Source organism: Colobus angolensis, unplaced genomic scaffold, assembly GCF_000951035.1.
Source record: "Colobus angolensis palliatus isolate OR3802 unplaced genomic scaffold, Cang.pa_1.0 Scaffold359, whole genome shotgun sequence".
In the NCBI taxonomy this organism is placed as follows: Eukaryota; Metazoa; Chordata; class Mammalia; order Primates; family Cercopithecidae; genus Colobus; species Colobus angolensis.
In genome coordinates, this window is record NW_012116921.1 from 1,112,332 (window position 1) to 1,130,849 (window position 18,518).

The following is an 18,518-nucleotide window of genomic DNA, read 5'->3' on the forward strand; positions in this document are numbered from 1 at the left end:
CATCACGCCCAGCTAATTTTTTGTATTTTTAGTACAGACGGGGTTTCACCTTGTTAGCCAGGATGGTCTCCATCTCCTAACCTCGTGATCCGCCCGTCTCGGCCTCCCACTGTGCTGGGATTACAGGCGTGAGCCACCGTGCCCAGCTCTAATTGTCAATTTTAATAACACTGTATTGATAATTTAACCTAAGATTTTAAGAAATACATATATACTCCAGACTATAATTTCCTTAATAAAACCGTTTTTTGTGATATCTGATCTCTCATTATATACTTAACTCTAAATAAACTTCGGATTGCCATTCATATTTGTATGCAAATACCACCTACATACAATGAGATAATATCTGTAGCATCTATGTAAAAATTCCTGAACCACTGGGAGCCTGATTCTCATAAATTAACTGAATAAAGTACACCAGTAATTATGAAGCCATCCGGTAAATAGCAACATTGTAAATAAAATTTATTTATAAACACTAGAGGGTGCTCTAATTCAACAGTGCTTGGTATCTGGCTGTGATATTTAAAGTAATTTTCTCCTTGATTAAAAACAACAATCTTCAACAATGACAATTTTTGCTACTGAGCTAATACATACAAATAATTTAAGAGCCAAAATTCCATTCTTCCAGAACATATAACAAAACAATTTGTCAAGATAGGCAGTATAAAAAAATGTAGATTGTGACATGAAAAATTCAAAATGTGGGGGGAAAGGGAGTTAATATCTACAGGTTTCAGTTTGTTTGTTTGTTCCTTATCTCTTTTTTGGTGATTGAAGTCATGTTAGTATCAGTTTTTGATTTTTTTTTTTTTTGAGATGGAGTCTCACTCTGTCGCCAGGCTGGAGTGCAGTGGCACAATCTTGGCTTACTGCAGCCCTTGCTTCTCGGGTTCAAGCAATTATCCTGCCTCACCCTCTTGAGTAGCTGGGACTCCAGGGGCGCACTGCCATGCCCGGTTAATTTTTTTGTATTTTTAGTAAAGACGGGTTTTACCATGTTGGCCATAATGGTCTTGATCTCCTGACCTAGTGATCCGCCCACCTTGACGTCCCAAAGTGCTGGGATTACAGGCATGAGCCACCACGCCCAGCCACATCAGTTTTAAATAACTTATTAGAACTATAGGATTTTTAATGAACCTAATGGTAACCACAAAGCAAAAACCTATAATAGACACACTAAAAGCAAAAAGCAATGAATTAAAACATACTATCAGGGAAAATCATTTAACCACAAAGGAAAACAGAAAAAAAGGAAGAGAGAAGTTATAAAATAACTAGAAGACAAATTTAAAAAATGGCTACAGTAAGCCCTTAACTATCAATAATAATATCGAATACAAATTGACTAAATTATATTAAAAGACATCATAATTAAAAGACATGACTAACTGGATTAAAAAACAAGACCCACCTATATGTTGCCTACAAGAAACTCACTTTGCCTATAAGGATACAGACAAAAAATGAACAAATGGAAAAAGATATTTATGTAAATGAAAACCAAACATGAGCATGAGTAGCAATGCTTCTATCAGATAAAACAGACTTTAAGTCAAAAACCATAAAAAGAAACAAAGAAGGTCATCATATAATGACAAAGGAGTCAATTTAGCAAAAGAATATAATAATAGTAAATATGTATATACCTATTGCAGTACTACCCAAATATAAAGCAAATATGATTAGATCTAAAGGAAGAGGCAAACTGTAATACAATAATAGTATAGCACTTCAACACCCCACTTTCAACAACAGACAGATCATCCAAGCAGAAAATCTACAGAGATAATGGAGTCTATACTCTAGACCAAATGGACCTAATAGACATTTACAGAACATTTCAGTCAACTGCTGCATATTATACATTTTCCTCATCAGCACATAAAACATTATCCTGGATAGAACATATGTTAGGTCACAAAACAAATCTCAACAAATTCAAAAAAGCTGAAATCAAGTATCTTTTTCTGACTATAAAAAATAACCTAAAAGTCAGTAACAAGAGGACCTTTGAAAAAGTATACAAATACATGGAAATAACTCCTGAATAACAAATGGGTCAATGGAGAAATGAAGAAGAAACTTTAAAAATTTCTGGAAACAAATGAAAATACAAACACAACATATCAGAATATGGGATACAGCAAAAGTAGTATTAAAAGGAAAGTTTATAGCAATAAACGTCTACAGAAAAGAGAAAGATTTCAAATAAACAACCTAACTATGCAACTTAAAGAACTCAAAAATCAAGAGCAAAACAAATCCAAAATTAGTAAAAGAAAGAAATAAGGATCAGACTGGGTGCAGTGGCTTACACTTGTAACCCCAGCACTTTGGGAGGCCAAGGTGGGAGGATCGTTTGAGCCCAGGAGTTCGAGATCAGCCTAGGCAACATACTATCTCTACAAAAAATAAAAACAAATTAGTCTGGTGTGGTGGTGCATGTCTCTAGTCCCAGTTATGTGGGAGGCTGAGGCAAAAGGATCGCTTGAGCCCAGGAGTTCCAGACTAGGCTGAGCAACAGAGCAAGACCCAATCTAAGACAGACAGACAGACAGACAGAAAGAAAGAAAGAAAAAGAAATTGAGACTAAAAAATATATAAAAGATCAACAAAGCAAACTGTTGGTTTTTTGAAAAGATGAAATTGACAAACCAGTAGTTAGACTAAGAAAAAAGATTAAGAGCCCAAATAAATAAAATCAGAGATAAAAAAGAAAACATTTCAACTGATACCACAGAAATACAAAAGCTCATTTGACAATATTGTGAACAAGCACATGCCGAAAAAATTGGAAAATCTAGAAGAAACATATGAAATCCTGGACACATACAACTTACCATCATTGAACCAGAAAGAAATAGAAAATCTAATCAGACCAATAATGAGTAACAAGATCAAAGCAGTAGTAAAGAAACTCCCACCAAAGAAAAGCTCAGGACCTGATGGATTTACTACTGAATTCTGCCAAACATTTAAAGAACTAATACCAAGTCTACTCAAACTATTTCAAAAAATTGAAGGAGGGAATACTTCCAAACTCATCTATGAGGCTAGCATTACCCTGATAACAAAACCAGACAAGAACACAACACACACACATAAAAAATCTAAAGGCCAATATCTCTGATGAACATAAATGCAGAAATCCTCCACAAAATACTAGCAAACTGAATTTCACAACACATTAAAAAAAAGACCATTCCATCATGATCAAGTGGGATTCATCCCAGATACGCAATAATGGTTCAATACATGCAAATCAATAAACAAGATACATGACCAACAGAATCAAGGACAAAATCCATATGACAATTTCAATAGATGTTGAAAAAGCATTCAATAAAATTCAGCATCCCTTCACGATAAAAACTCTCAACAAACTGGATTAGAAGGAACATACATCAACATGATAAAGGCCATATATAACAAACCCACAGCTAGTATCATACGTAATGGGGAACAACTGAAAGACTTTCCACTAAGATCTAGAACAAGGTAAGAATGTTCACTCTCATCACTTCTATCCAACATAGTACTGGAAGTCCGAGCCAGAGCAATTAGGCAAGAGAAAGAAATAAAGCGTGTCCAAATTGGAAAGGAAGAAGTCAAATTATCTTTGTGTGTAGACAACATAATCTTACACTTAAAAAAACCTAGAGAGTCCACCAAAAAATGTTTAGAACTGATAAACAAATTCAGTAAAGTTTCAGGATATAAAACCCACATACAGAAATCAGTCGCATTTTTATCCAACAGTTATCAATCTGAAAAAGCCATCAAGAAAGCAATCTCACTTACAATACCTACCAAAGAAAAAAATAATCTAGGAGTAAATTTTACCAAAGTGAAACATCTCTACAGGAAAACCTACACAAAGCTGATGAAATAAATTGAAGAAGACACAAAAAATGGAAAGACATCCCATGCTCATGGACTGCATAAAATAACGTTGTTAAAATGGCCATACTACCCAAAGAAGTATATTTGTTGATCTATACATACGCAATCTCTATCAAAATTCCCGTGGCACTTTTCATATAAACAGAAAAATCAACCCTAAAACTTCTATGGAACCACAAGAGACCCAGAATAGCAAAAGCAACCCTGAGCAAGAAGAACAAAGCTGGAAGCATCACCCTATTTGATTTCAAATTATACTACATAGCTACAGTAATCAAAACAGCAAGGTGCAGGGATTAAAAACAGACACACAGACCAATGGAACAAATAGAAAACTCAGAAATAAATCCAAGCACTTACAGGCAACTCATTTCCAACAAAGGTGCCAAGAATATACACTGGGAAAAGACACTCTTTAATAATCGTGCTGGGAAAACTGGATATCCATATGCAGAAGAATGAAACTAGATCCCCATCTTTCACCATATCCCAAAATCAAATCAAAATGGATTAAAGACTTAAATCTAAGACCTGAAACTGTGAAACTATTAAAAGGAAACACCAGGGAAACATTCTAGGACATTATTCTGGGCAGAAATTTTTTAGGTAAAGCCTCAAAAGTCATAGGCAACAAAAGCAAAAATAGATAAATGAAATTACATCATGCTAAAAAGCTTCTGCATAGCAAAGGAAACAATGTTCAAAGTGAAGAGACAATGTACAGAATGAGAGAAAATATTTGCAATTCATCTGACAAGCAATTAATAACCAGAATATATAAGGAATTTGAAGCAACCCAATAGCAAAAAATAATAATCATAATAATCTAATTATAAAATTGGCAAATGATCTGAATAGACATTTCACAAAAGAAGACAACAGGTATATGAAAAAATGCTCAAAATCACTAATCATCAAAGAAATGCAAATCAAAACTACGAGATATCATCTCACCTCACTTAGCTTATAACAAATGCTGGCCAGGATGTGGAGAGATGGAACACTCATACACTGTTGGTGGGAATGCAAAATAGTACAGTCATCATAGAAAACAGTAGAGGTTGCTCAAAAAATTAAAAATAAAACTACCGTATGATCCAGCAATCCTACATCTAGCTAAATATTCAGAAGAAAGGGTCAGTATACTGAAGAGTTATCTGCACTCCCATGTCTATTGCAGCAGTATTCACAATAGTCAAGATATGGAATCAAGATGTGCCCATCAACAGATGAATAGAAAAGGAAAACGTATAAAATAACACAATAAAATGTTATTCAGCTATAAAAACGAGTGAAATCTTGTTATTTGTAACAACATGGATGGAACTGAAAGTTATTGTTAAGTGAAATATGCCAGGCACAGAAAGACAAACATCACATATTCTCATTCACATGTGGGAGCAAAACAAGTGGATGTCAAGGAGGTAGAGGGTAGACCAGAGGCTGGGTAGGGAAAGTGTTTGGGAGGAGAATGAAGAGCAGGTGGTTAAGGAGCATAAAAATACAGTTAGATAGAAGATACAAGTTATAGTATTTGATAGTATAGTAGAGAAATTATTGTTAACTATTTATTGCATATTTCAAAATATCTAGAAAAAAATAGTAATATACCCAACACAAAGAAAAGACAAATGTCTGAGGTGATGGATATCCCAGTTACCCTGATTTAATCATTAAACACTGTACACATGTATCAAAATATCACATGTACCCAAAAAATATGTACAAATATTATATATCAATAAAAAAAGAAACTACTGTAACTAGAATCAAAGAAAAGCATCTTGTGCCAGTGTTTGAATTTGTTCCTACAACATTCATAAGCTCAATTACAAATTTCAAAATTTTCAAAATTGTTATAATTGTATATATTGCCATTTTTCAATCCAAAAAGTTCCCTGTAGTGTGACTTTCTAATAGATAGCAACAGATAATCACAAATAACAAAGTTTCATGGTTAACAACATATGCCATTATATATTTAAAGAAACTAGCTATTGGCTGACCCATTATTTATTTCTAATAAAGTATTTTACCTTTAAAAATGATTAAAGAGAAAATAAAACAAATGTAAGTATTTCTAAAATTCACATACCCAAAGTGAACCAATGTCTCTCAACCTCCTCTCTCTTACAAATGTCCGTACTCACTCACATACAATTTACTCCCCAAGGCAGTACCTGGTTTACACTTCTCATTCCTTTCCCTAATGTTACCAGGAGGCCAAACAGAAAATTATGGCTCTGGGATAGCCAGTTATGGGAAAAGTTTTAGGCCTTTGTGGCAAGTCTCAAATTGAACTATTAGCAAGATTGTATTTTGGAGTTCCAACATAATCCTAATGATGATCTTAGTTTCCACTAATATTGACAGTTTTTGCCTATAAATCTGAAAAGTATACAGCCTACATAAAGTGAAGACAGGGTGAGTATAAATATGTAATTTTACTTACAAACACCAACTTTTGCCTCTTGATACAATGTTTCAAAAAAATGTACAAATTGTGAGACTAGTCTTCTATTCAAATAATGGTTTAAGATGAATGAATACCTGCTTTCCATGATTTCTGAACCCTGTTGCAAATTAATAGTCTCTGTCGTAATTTCCACTTTCCGTACACTTCCAAAGAAATCAGTTATCAGTACATTTTTAGGATCCCTCTGAAAAAGATCAGTGCGATGTCCGGGAGTAGACACGCACAGACTTTTGGGACACACCTGAAACTGAAAAAATATATAATAATAAATTCATGCATCACACACATACAACGTTTATTAAATCCAATGACATAATACACTAAACTATAGTGTATTTTTAAAACTCTCCCAACCTAAAGAAGTTATGCATTCTAAAGAGCTTAAAGATTAAAGTTTCATTCCTATCATAATGCTTGGAATTTTAAGAAAACTATGCAGACATTAGGACAGTAATAAAAAAGTAGCTGGCCACTGTGAGAAAAGGCATACTCACTTTCTTGAATTATATGCTTCAAAGTGTATTGTGAACCGTTAACTCTAAGAACTCACACTCAACACGATGAAAACAGAATTGCTCTTTTTCTTTGTCTGTATCCGTCACAGTGGGATGTCTACTAGAGTGGTTTTCAAACGTTTTGTAATCATGCCCTTTGATTCAAACTTTAAATTCAAATAAAGTAGTACATGGAGGCCCAATATGTAAAAAATATTTAAGTGGAGTTGCTCTGGATTTCAGAAAACTGAAGCACAGCTTCTCTACTGCATATCCTCTTGCTCTCTATTGTACTCCTATGTAGCATTTTATATATCAAAGCACTTTCTTAGTTTATCTATGAAAATAAGCCCAAGCCACCTCCACAAATACTCCAGTGCTCAGTCTGAAAAACCACAACTTCACTGCAAAACAGACGTCACAGTAATTTTTCTGTTAATCTTATCACTGATACTCCATGTCAGTGAATTACCAAGGACAGACATATATTCATGCACTCAGCAAAGCATAAAAAGTGTGTATTACATAGAATTCAGACTGTTACTTTCCACAGAGGATATGAAGATTGCTAAGACATGATCCTGTCCTCAAGGATTTCAGTCTAGTTAGAGATGAATAAACATAACAAGGCAGAAAAAAAATGGTAAGTCTCACTTCAGAAAAGCATAAACTTCTTACAGTTTGAGGATGGGAAAAAAAACAGACAGTGAAATTCAAGCCTTTTGTTTTTTTCTGAAGGAAAACGAGGACTTGCTGGTGGGAAATAAGAGCATTCCTAATAAAAGAGCAGTTGCAGAGATGTGCAAAGCAAATGATTTAGTTTGGCTGAAACACAAGATATATGAGGAAAAATATTATAGGCCTGACAGGAAGGGTCCAGGCACACAGCACCTATTCCCCTGTGGAGATAAGACTGTCTACAAAAAAATAAGTATTTTTTAGTACTGCACTGGCAACCACCAATATAAAGGCAGAAAGGTGGAGAAGGGTAAAGCAGCTACAATTTATAAAACACAGTGTTCCAAGCACTGTGCTAAGCAGTTTGCGGATATTCTCATTTAAGCCTACCAATAACTCTGAGGTATACAAAAGTTATATCTCCACTTCAAACTAAGGCTCAAAGAGATTAAATAGTTTATCTAATACCACACTGCCAGCAATCCTTGTCATCCCTACTCAGGAGAGCAGTACAAGGAAACACAAAGAAGAACTCAGGATACAAAGTAAAAAGGAAAAAAAAGTAAAATGCCAAACAGGAATAACAGATAGAAGACTAGAGGAAAAAAATGACAGATAAAATAAGCAGAGATAAAACTGAAGTCCCAAGAACACTGAAGATCTCTTGGGTATTCCTGTATGAGCAACTTGATGTGCTTTCTTAGGTACTAGCAGAAGAAAACATTTAAGAGTACAGTCAAATGGGCAGGGAAACACTGAATAATATTATCTTATTCTTTGCTGCCAAAATAAACATACTTCCCCTTATTATGAAGTCACTTCTTTCTTTAAGAATTTTTATCACATCAATCTGATTTCCTTAGCTCAAGTAACACAATGACCCACGTCTCATATTACTCAGTTTAATTTTCAATAATCTTCTTCAATTACAGAACGTCCACACTCTAGTCAGGCCATTATCAAAGGTAAGAATCATCTATTATTCCAACTTCTGTGTATCTGCACATATTCTATTTCCTTAGAGTACGCTATACTTCTCTTCCTTCAAACCATACTTCCTTCAAGCCATTATCAAAGACAAGGATCATCTATTATTCCAACTTCCTCGTGTCTGCGGGTATTTTATTTCCCTAGAGTAGGCTGTACTTCTCTTCCTTCAAACCTATACTTACCTTTTCCAAGAAAAAGTTATTACTAATCTCACTATATTTAAAGGAACCATACAAATGTGCATTGTTGTCATGTCCTTTCATTCGTTTAGTAGATATTCAAATGAGCATCTACAAATAAACCAGGTACTGTAATTAAGTTCTGTGGAGTGTAAGATGAATATAACATGGTCCTTACACCTCGTTACTCAAGAAGCTCAAAGCCTTAAGGAAACATCACAAATATAAACAATTATAGTGCAATACTAAAAGTATAATAAAGGTACATGGCAAGAGTTATATGTTAACAAAGGAAAAAAAATTACCTGGAAGATTCAGACATTTCACATAACAAGTAATGCTTTATAAATGTGCTCAACTGTTACCAATGATACTATAAATTTTAAAGGGGCTAACATCAGGTCTTCAAATTTTTGCTACTGCTAAAGCAACTAACATGGTACTGTGAATACAACTGATACTCAACAAACATTACTGTATACATATACTCTAATAGAAAATAGCTATTATTACACAATTGAGCTAGAGATAGGTTAAGTCACTGCCCTAGTAAACTGCCAGAAAATGAATCATTCTTATTGAATAAGATTACAATAGTCATCATCAAATTTTCAAAATAAAGGTGGTAGGGTAAGATGAGATATTAGTGAGGAATGTTTATGAAAAATTAAATAGCAATTACGAGCAATAAAAAAATTAGTTTCCTTAATCTTTCCTGTATAATCAACAGAAGTATTTTTTAAACAATCATTAGATAGATATTCAATGTGCAAGGTACATATAAACTTTTGAGACAGCATGTCATGCCTTACACAAAATATACAATGTAGAATCCAAAAATGAGAACAAACTTTTAAATTGAATTGGAACTTAGGTGACTATAATTTTTTTACAGTTAAAGTAGCATTATCACAAGTTTTAATATTCAAATTCATATCAATATTTAATAAGCATCAAAATATATAATCTTCAAAATGAAGTTAGAAAGTTGTTGATATGGTTTGGCTGTGTCCCCACCCAAATCTCATCTTGAATTGCAGCTCCCATAATTCCTACATGTTATGGGACGGACTTGGTGGGAGGTAACTGAATCATGGGGACAAATCTTTCCCATGCTGTTCTCGTGACTGAGTAAGTCTCATGAGATCTGATGGTTTTATAATGGACAGTTCCCCTGCACAAGCTCTCTTGTCTGCCACCATGTAAGACATGCCCTTACACCTCTTTTGCCTTCCACAATGATTGTGAAGCCTCCCCAGCCATGTGGAACTATAAGTCCATAAAACCTCTTTTTTGTTGTTGTTTTTTTGTTTGTTTGTTCGTATTAAGACAGAGTCTCACTCTGTCACCCAAGCTGGAGTGCAATTTCAGCTCACTGCAACCTCTGCCTCGCAGGTTCAAGTGATGCTTCTGCCTCAGCCTCCTGAGCAGCTGGGATTACAGGCATGTGCCACCATGCCCAGCTAATTTTTGCATTTTTAGTAGAGACAGGCTTTCACCATGTTGGCCAGGCTGGTCTTGAACTCCTGACCTCAAGTAATCTGCCCACCTTGGCCTCCCAAAGTGCTGGGATTATAGGCATGAGCCACTGAGCCCAGCCTAAATCTCTCTCTCTCTTTTTTTTTAATTTAAATTACCCAGTCTCAGGTATTTCTTCGTAGCAGTATGAAAATGGACAAATACAGTAAATTGGTACCAGCAGAGTGGGTTACTGCTATGAAGATACCTGAAAATGTGGAAGCAACTTTGGTACTGGGTAACAGGCAGATGTTGGAACAGTATGGAGGGCTCAGAAGAAAACAGGAAGATGTGAAAAAGTCTGGAGCTTCTTAAGAGACTTGTTGAATGGTTTTAACCAAAAAGCCCAGGCTGAGGTGGTCTCAGATGGAGATGAGGAACTACTGGAAATTGGAGCAAAGGTGATTCTTGCTATGCTTTAGCAAAGAGACTGGCAGCATTTTGCCCCTGCCCTAGAGATCTGTGGAACTTTGAAATTCAGGGAGATGATTTAGGGTATCTGGTGGAAGAAATTTCTAAGCAGTAAAGTGTTCAAGAGGACAATTGGGTGCTATTAAAATCATTCAAGTTTATGTATTCACAAAGATATGGTTTGGAATTGGATCTTATATTTAAAAGGGAAGCAGACCATAAAAGTTCAGAAAATGTGCATCTTGACAATGCAACAAAAAGCAAACACCCATTTTCTGAGGAGAAATTCAAGCCCCCTGCAGAAATTTGCATCAGTAAGGAGGAGCCAAATGTTAATTGCCAAGACAATGGGGAAAATGTCTCCAGGGCATGTCAGAGACCTTCACAGCAGCCCCTGCCATCACAGGCCCTGAGGCCTAGAAGGATAAAATGATTGTATGGACTGGGCCCAGGACCCCCTGCACCGTGCAGTACAGGGACTTGATGTCCCGTGTCCCAGCCACTCCAGCTGTGGCTAAAATGGGCCAAAGTACATCTTGGCCCATAGCTTCAGAGGTTGTAAGCTCCAAGCCTTGACAGCTTACACGTGGTATTAAGCCTGAAGGTGCACAGAAGTCAAGAACTGAGGTTTAAGAACCTCCACCTAGATTTCAAAGGATGTATGGAAATGCCGGGACATCCAGGCAGAAGTTTGCTGCAGGGGCAGGGCCCTCATAGGGGGCAGTGCAGAAGGAAAACATGGGGTTAGAGTCCCCACACAGAGCCCCCAGTGGGGTGCTGCCTAGTGGAGTTGTGAGAAGAGGGCCACTGTCCTCCAGATCCCAGAATGGTAGATCCATCGATAGCTTCCATTGTGTACCTGGAAAAGCCACAGACTCTCAATGCCAGCCCATAAAAGCAAACAGGAAGAGGGCCATACCCTGCAAAGCCACAAGGGCAAAGCTGCCCAAGGTCATGGGAGCCCAACTCTTGCATATCTGACCTGGATGTGAAACATGGAGTCAAAGGAGATCATTTTGGAACTTTAAGGTTTAATGACTGCCTTATTGGATTTCTGACTTACACGGGGCCTGTAGCACCTTCGTTTTGGCCAATTTCTCCCAAGTAGAACAGGTGAATTTAACCAATGCCTGTACCCCCATTGTATCTAGGAAGTAACTAACTTGCTTTTGATTTTGTAGGCTCATAGGCAGAAGGGACTTGTCTTATCTCAGATGAGACTTTGGACTGTGGACTTGGAGTTAATGATGAAATGAGTTAAGACTTTGGGGGACTGTCGGGAAGCCATGATTGGTTTTGAAACATGAGAATATGACCTTTGGGAGAGGCCAGGGGCAGAATAATAAAATTTGGCTGTGTCCTCACTCAAATCTCATCTTGAATTGTAGCTCTCATAATTCCCACGTGTCAAGGGAGGGACCCAGTGGGAGGTAATTTAATCGTGTGGGGCAGTTATCCTCATGCTATTCTCATGATAGTGAGTGAGTTCTCATGAGATCTGATGGTTTTATAAAGTGCATTTCCCCTGCACAGGCTCTCTTGCCTGCCATCATGTAAAACGTGCCTTTGCTCCTCCTTCACCTTCTGCCATGATTATGAAGCCTCCTCAGCCATGTGGAACTGTGAGTCCATTAACCCTCTTTTTCTTTACAAATTACCCAGGCCTGGGTATTTCTTCATAGCAGTATGAAAATGGACTAATACAGTAGTTCTATCAAATTTCACAGCCTATAGCAGTGGGCTTCAGAATCTTTCAGTAAAACCCCCTTAATAAATGAGAACTTACTTAAAAGATTTATATGTGATTAAAGAGATCAATGCAAAGTTGCTTGGCTGAAGTGCTAGAGGACAGAGCCCTGTCTACTCGGTTTCCCCTTCATTCTAAGTCCCATGAAAGCAGGAAATAAGGAAAGAGGCATCTGGCTCTTTCATTAGGAACAGCCTGTGCTTGGCACTTAGCAAACACTCAAGAAATGTTTGTGAAAGAATAAACAAACTATAAATTAACGGAGAAAAGAATGAAAGTCATTGACATATAGTAAATTATCCAGTCTAGAATTTTGTTATGCCTACTTTTAACAGCAACTTCAAAGTAGATTTAATTAAAAGAATCTGCACAAAAAAATTCAAGAAAAAAAATCTAAATTAAGTTCAACAAGCCTTGTCAAATGACTATATTATAAATTGTAGAGCCCACAAAAATATGTAAGAAAAGGTCTCTCTTTTCCAGGAGCTTCCCATTCAGTGAGAAAGACTTACACTCAATTAGTAAGGTCAATAAAAGACTGTGGTAAATGTTACTAAGGAGAAACAAAGGTCTACGGAGGCTCTGAAGAAAAAACAAGAAATTCCCACAGGGAAGAATTCGGGGAGATTTCCTGAAGGAGATACAATCTGAGGTGGCCCCTGAAGAATACGTAGAATTTCAAAAGGTGAATCTAAAAAAAGTATGTTTCTGGTAAGGAAAAGAAAATGAGTAAAGGAAAACATCACGCCTCTTGTAGTAGAGAGACAGAGAAATGCTAATATACAGGTAAAAGGTAGATATCAAACAGTTTTAAAAGCTATAATTCAACACAAAAGACAGTATCCTCTAGGAGTACAGGGAATAATACACTTCTTTTCACATTAAGGTTAGCATACCTATGTGCTATAACCAAATCAAGTGAATACTTACAAGGTCATTCATATTAGTTTGGCTAGCTGGGTTAATTTCTTCCAAAAATTCCAAGACATAAAATGTGTATCTATCCATAAGATGGACTCCAATTGCAGGATCAGGTTGATGCTATGAAAAGGTGAAAAAAAGTATTTTTAACAGTATCATTATAACAAAATGTTTTCAATGTAACCAAAATTTCCTTCTAATGTATTAGTCTAAGAAAGAACAGATACATTCATAAAGCATTTAAAGCATTTAATTGGTTTCAGAAATAGCTGCACATTCCAAAGACACAGTTTACAAATGGGAAAAATGCACATACCGAGAGTGAATCTTCTCCCACTTGGCTACTAGCTAGAGCCATTATGTTAGGAGAATAAAATCGCTCATACATGGATGCTCCTTGGCAAGTATCAATAATAAATAGTAGCTCATTGTAGCTGAAAGAAAAGTGATAACATCTTTGACAAGGATAATGCTGTAAATCATACACTAATATTTCTATAATACTTGCATAAGACGTTTAAATCATATGTTAGTCATTTCATTAGCTAAAAGTTTTCAGCAGAAATCCCAACAGAAATTTGACCTTAGAAAACTTAAAGGTATAAATTTGTCCAAGGAAACCACAGCGAGTATTGCTTGTGCCCAAGGTGGCTGTCCCAGTTCTTTTCCCTCTCCCTTGTCTATGCCATATAATTCAGAATCTAAATGAATATTCCATTCAACAAGCACTTATTTGGCACCCATGCTGTCCTAGAAATTGAGCTAGGTTCAGAAAAAGAAGTATGAATTAGTAACTATACTAAAAGAGCATAAACTCTAAGTGAAAGACACACACATAACTAATTTGGAATGTGATGAGTACTACAAATATATATTGAGTGCCTACAATGTGCCTGATATTATGCTGGAGATACAATAGTCCCTGCCCTCTTACAGCCTAGAGTCTAACAAAATCAAACTGTTGAATGAACACTGAGAAAGGACTAAGGAGAACTGCAAAGAAAAGCAGATCAGAGAAAGGTGATGCCCAATATGGGCAATGAAGGGTGTTATTTTGCATTTCAGAGAAAAGAAGATAACATTCCAGCAGAGGGAAAAGCACATAATGTAAAAAAGTGTAAGTGCTTGCGAACAGATCTATGTAGCTAGGATTTAAAGTAAATTTGGGAGAATGGAGCGAAATTGGCTTCAAAAAGCTAGAGTAGGAACAATTTGTAAAGGATACCATATGAAGTCTGAATCTTATCCTGAAGTGTGGAGAAACCATGAACGGTTTTTGTTTTTGTTGTTATTTTAATGAAAGAATAATATAATCAGGTATCTACTGCACAATAAGCTGCCTAGCTGGCAAAAGTTAAAGTAGAGAGGAGACATGTTTTCTGGGAAGTTTTTTCTCAGACACTGGGTCTAGGTAAACAGCTAACATGGAACCTAGAAAACAAAGCATTGAATCTTGAACCACAATATCATCCAAGAAAGTGATAGGAGGCACAATTAATATGACACATTTGTTCTGTGGCAAAACATGTGGAGGCTCCTATGCATTAGAAACATCCAAAGTTAGGAGAGGTTGTGGAGTAAACAAGAGAGCAAGCTCTAGGACTGAACCATTTGGGCATGAATCCTAGCTGTGTCAAGTTTGGCAAGTTACTACTAGCTGTGCAAAGTTTGGCAAGTTATTGAATCTTTCTGTGCCTAAGTTCACTCATTTGTAAAAAGGGAATAGTAATAGTATCTAGCCCATAGAGTTGTAAAATTAAATGAGACAACAGATGTAAAATACAGTATGTAGCACCCAGTATGCATTCTCTAACTGTAAGCTATGAATAGGACATAATCAGTGCCCAGTAAAAGCTTCCTCTTCAACACTTCCACACATTGCTTATGCTTTTATTTTAACATTACAGTATTTATTTTGTAGCATCGTTGTGTACATATTTCTCTTTTCCATTAGATTGTAAACACTTTGAAGGCATCATATTCCACTTTCTGCCATAGGAACAGAAGATAGCCTGTAAGTATTTATTGAAAGTAATCAAGTTAAAAGTTCTTTCACTTACAGTCATATGTATGACAGCTTCCAACTAAAGAGATGCTTAGCAAGGGTTACTAACAATCATCCTTAATGTGAGTTAAGTTACAAATTTTATGCCAACCATAATTTCAGTAATTTTTTTCCATAGAAGAAATATGGCTATCACATTAGGGGCCAAAGAATGAGCTAGAAAGAACAAGTACAAGTTGAAACATACACAATGCTCATAATCTCCATAATAATAGGTAACTTGGTTGGAGGGGCACTTACTTCCTCTAAAAAAGGTGCTAAATAAGAAGAGATGGAATCTTAAAAGGTTAACTATTTCATGTACTGAATAACTCTCAGTTTTTCTTTTAAAAACAACCCAGTTCAACGGAAATAACAAATGTAAATTTAAGAGTCAAAGAAATTGTCAAAATAAGTTAAAAATCTTATAAAATAAAAACAACAAACCTACTAACCATGTGAAAATTAGGTATGAATATAGCTTATGAACTTGCTAATTACCGTCTTTTCTGCCACATTTGTTCAAAAGCATCTGCAAGTTCTATGTTGGTAATTTCTTCAGAATCTTGAAATTTTAAGAAACCATTTCCACCATGTCCTTGTATAAAGAGTAAAAAAGATCAATAGATATATTTTTTAATGCAAACTGCATATATCTAGACATATACACTTCATTACTTTTTGACATCACTTGTTATTTTATACTCTAAAATATATACTATGTAAACAAACAAATTGAATTTTCTACTATGCCAATTAAAAAGAGAATGAGAGACTATATAAAATAGCAGATACAATATCTTTAAGAGGGTTTCTAATATTCAAATTCCAGAAACCTGTATTTATGTTCTTCCATTGGCTCCATTATTATATCAGAAATGAGCTTCCATTCATAAAAATGTTTCAAATACCAGGCAAACATTTTTGGTGACAAAGAAGCTGGAGACACTAGCTAGTCCCACATTTTTACTACAAGAGGTGGACCAGAAGATTGTGCTATTTGTATGCAATCTAGAGGCAGGCTGTCTGGATTCAAATGGTAGCTATGCCATGTTAGTTTAGGAAAATAATTTAATCTTTCTAGGTCTCAGCTTCCTCAGCCATAAAGTGAGAAATGTATCTGTAACACTATCATTAGCTTACTTATACAGTTCCTTTGTACAGGTTTTTAAAAGGTACCTTTCACTGGGCATGACAGTAGGAAAAAAAAAAAAAAAAAACAGTCTCCCCACCTTCCTCCTGGATATATGCAGCCCTGCAAGCTTACAAGTGGTTAGTTGACTATGCCTTTGTGGGAGAAACAAGTATTCCTCCCTCCCATTAGAATATAACCCTGTGGTAGGGCAGATTGCTTAGTGTAAGCACATACTAGATTTCAGTTCCCACTTAACTCCCTGGCCAGATTCTTGGGTGCACTATACAACCCACACAACCACATACAGCAACCTTGAATATCGGCACCTAAGTCAATGCACTGTTGTGAGAATGAAATGAGTTAATAGCCACAATGATTTAGAACACTGCTTGATGTATACTATGCCTCCATAAATATTATTATCATATTATCATAATTATCAACCCTTTTTTTCTCTTACAGACCCTGGCAACCTTCTACAAAAGAGCAGGTAGTAAATATTTTTGGTTTGTGAGTCATATTGTCTCCAGCACAACTACTGAACTCTGCTGTCATAGTATGGAAGCAGTCATAGAAACTGTGAAAATCAAATGGATGCAACCATGTTTCAATAAAACTTCCAAAACAGGCAGCCAGTTCACAGGCCATAGTTTATCATATCCTATCTTAAACTACTGGAATTTGTTCTAAGCCTGCAGTTATCCTGAAATTCCTGAAAGAGTACCAACAGAATCAGGAAACAAACAAAAAATAATAACAATAAATCCTTTAGTTTAATACATCAAATAAAGCTAACCTACAGAAAACTGCACTTCATCTTGTTTGCCACAAAAGCTTGAAAATTCCTTGTAATTTTCAGAAAAAGTAAAATAAAATTTTTCCTGGCTTCATTAACTCTATTGAGTTAATTTATAAAGTTTATAAATTAAGTCTTGAAAGTTATAAATAAATGCAACATGATAGAGAAAAGCCACTAAGTAGGGGTCATTAACTATCTTGTCATGTGATATCTAAGCATTATTCTATACCTGTTTTATCATCAGTTGAATGGAATGCCCTCCAAAAAATTTATAGAACACCTTTCGATTAACATTCATATTTACCGAATACTACTATTAGACAGGCAACTGGTGATTAAAAAAAAAAAAAAGCAAGAACTAAATAGTCAATGACATCTTGGAATTCAAAATACAGTGAAGGCAACAGATACCCAAACAATAAAGTAATAATAAGTTAAATGCTATGAAAGAAACAAAATTAACATGGGAGTGCATAGAGTAAAGTCCAGACCAGCCAGGGAGAAGAGAAATATCTTTGGATAGGAAAAATATAAGCTGTGTTATTTCATACCTCTTCTGAAGGAAAAAGCAGAAGCTATTAATAATAACTCTGGGACAACAGGTGTAAACTACAACTGTCCCAGGTAATTGGAAACATCAGTCACCCTAGACTTAGAAAGGAAGTCATGGAAGGAAGTGACTCCTGAGCTAAAACTAAAACAATATGGAATAATCAAGCAGGCAAAGTGGACTGAAAAGATGTCATAAGCAAATGCAAGAGCTTAAACAAGTATTTGAAGGATAGAACAGTCAAGCTTGGAAGAGAATTAGAAAAAATTATTAAGAACTAAGACAAATTAAAAAATATAGCTAAATCATTATATATACTGTCATGTGTAATACACATAACTATATTATATTATGGTACACTTTATCTCCAATATTCCTCAAAGTATAATCAAAAGACTACTGTATCTCATATCTGAGGAGTATATCCACAATACAGTTGCATGAATCCCAGCCCAGATGAAAACTAAATAAGAATTCTAAAATAAGGTCTAGGTATCTAAAGTTGGTAATCTTTTTTTTTTTTTTTGAGACAGAGTCTCGCTCTGTCGCCCAAGCTGGGGTGCAGTGGCCGGATCTCAGCTCACTGCAAGCTCCACCTCCTGGGTTTATGCCATTCTCCTGCCTCAGCCTCCCGAGTAGCTGGGTCTATAGGCGCCCACCA

General features: G+C 35.8%; 1 protein-coding gene across 2 annotated transcripts in view; it reads right to left on the minus strand.

Annotated features, from left to right (window-relative positions):
* The window catches only part of PIGK (phosphatidylinositol glycan anchor biosynthesis, class K), a 121,045-nt gene that overhangs the window by 54,741 nt on the left and 47,786 nt on the right, over nucleotides 1-18,518 (minus strand). For both annotated transcript variants that reach the window (XM_011953153.1, XM_011953154.1), the window contains 4 exons: nucleotides 15,875-15,971; nucleotides 13,646-13,763; nucleotides 13,339-13,449; nucleotides 6,466-6,638 (listed from right to left, as the gene is read on the minus strand). In XM_011953153.1, the coding sequence (XP_011808543.1) occupies nucleotides 6,466-6,638; nucleotides 13,339-13,449; nucleotides 13,646-13,763; nucleotides 15,875-15,971 (499 nt within the window). The remainder of the gene's footprint in view (nucleotides 1-6,465; nucleotides 6,639-13,338; nucleotides 13,450-13,645; nucleotides 13,764-15,874; nucleotides 15,972-18,518) is intronic.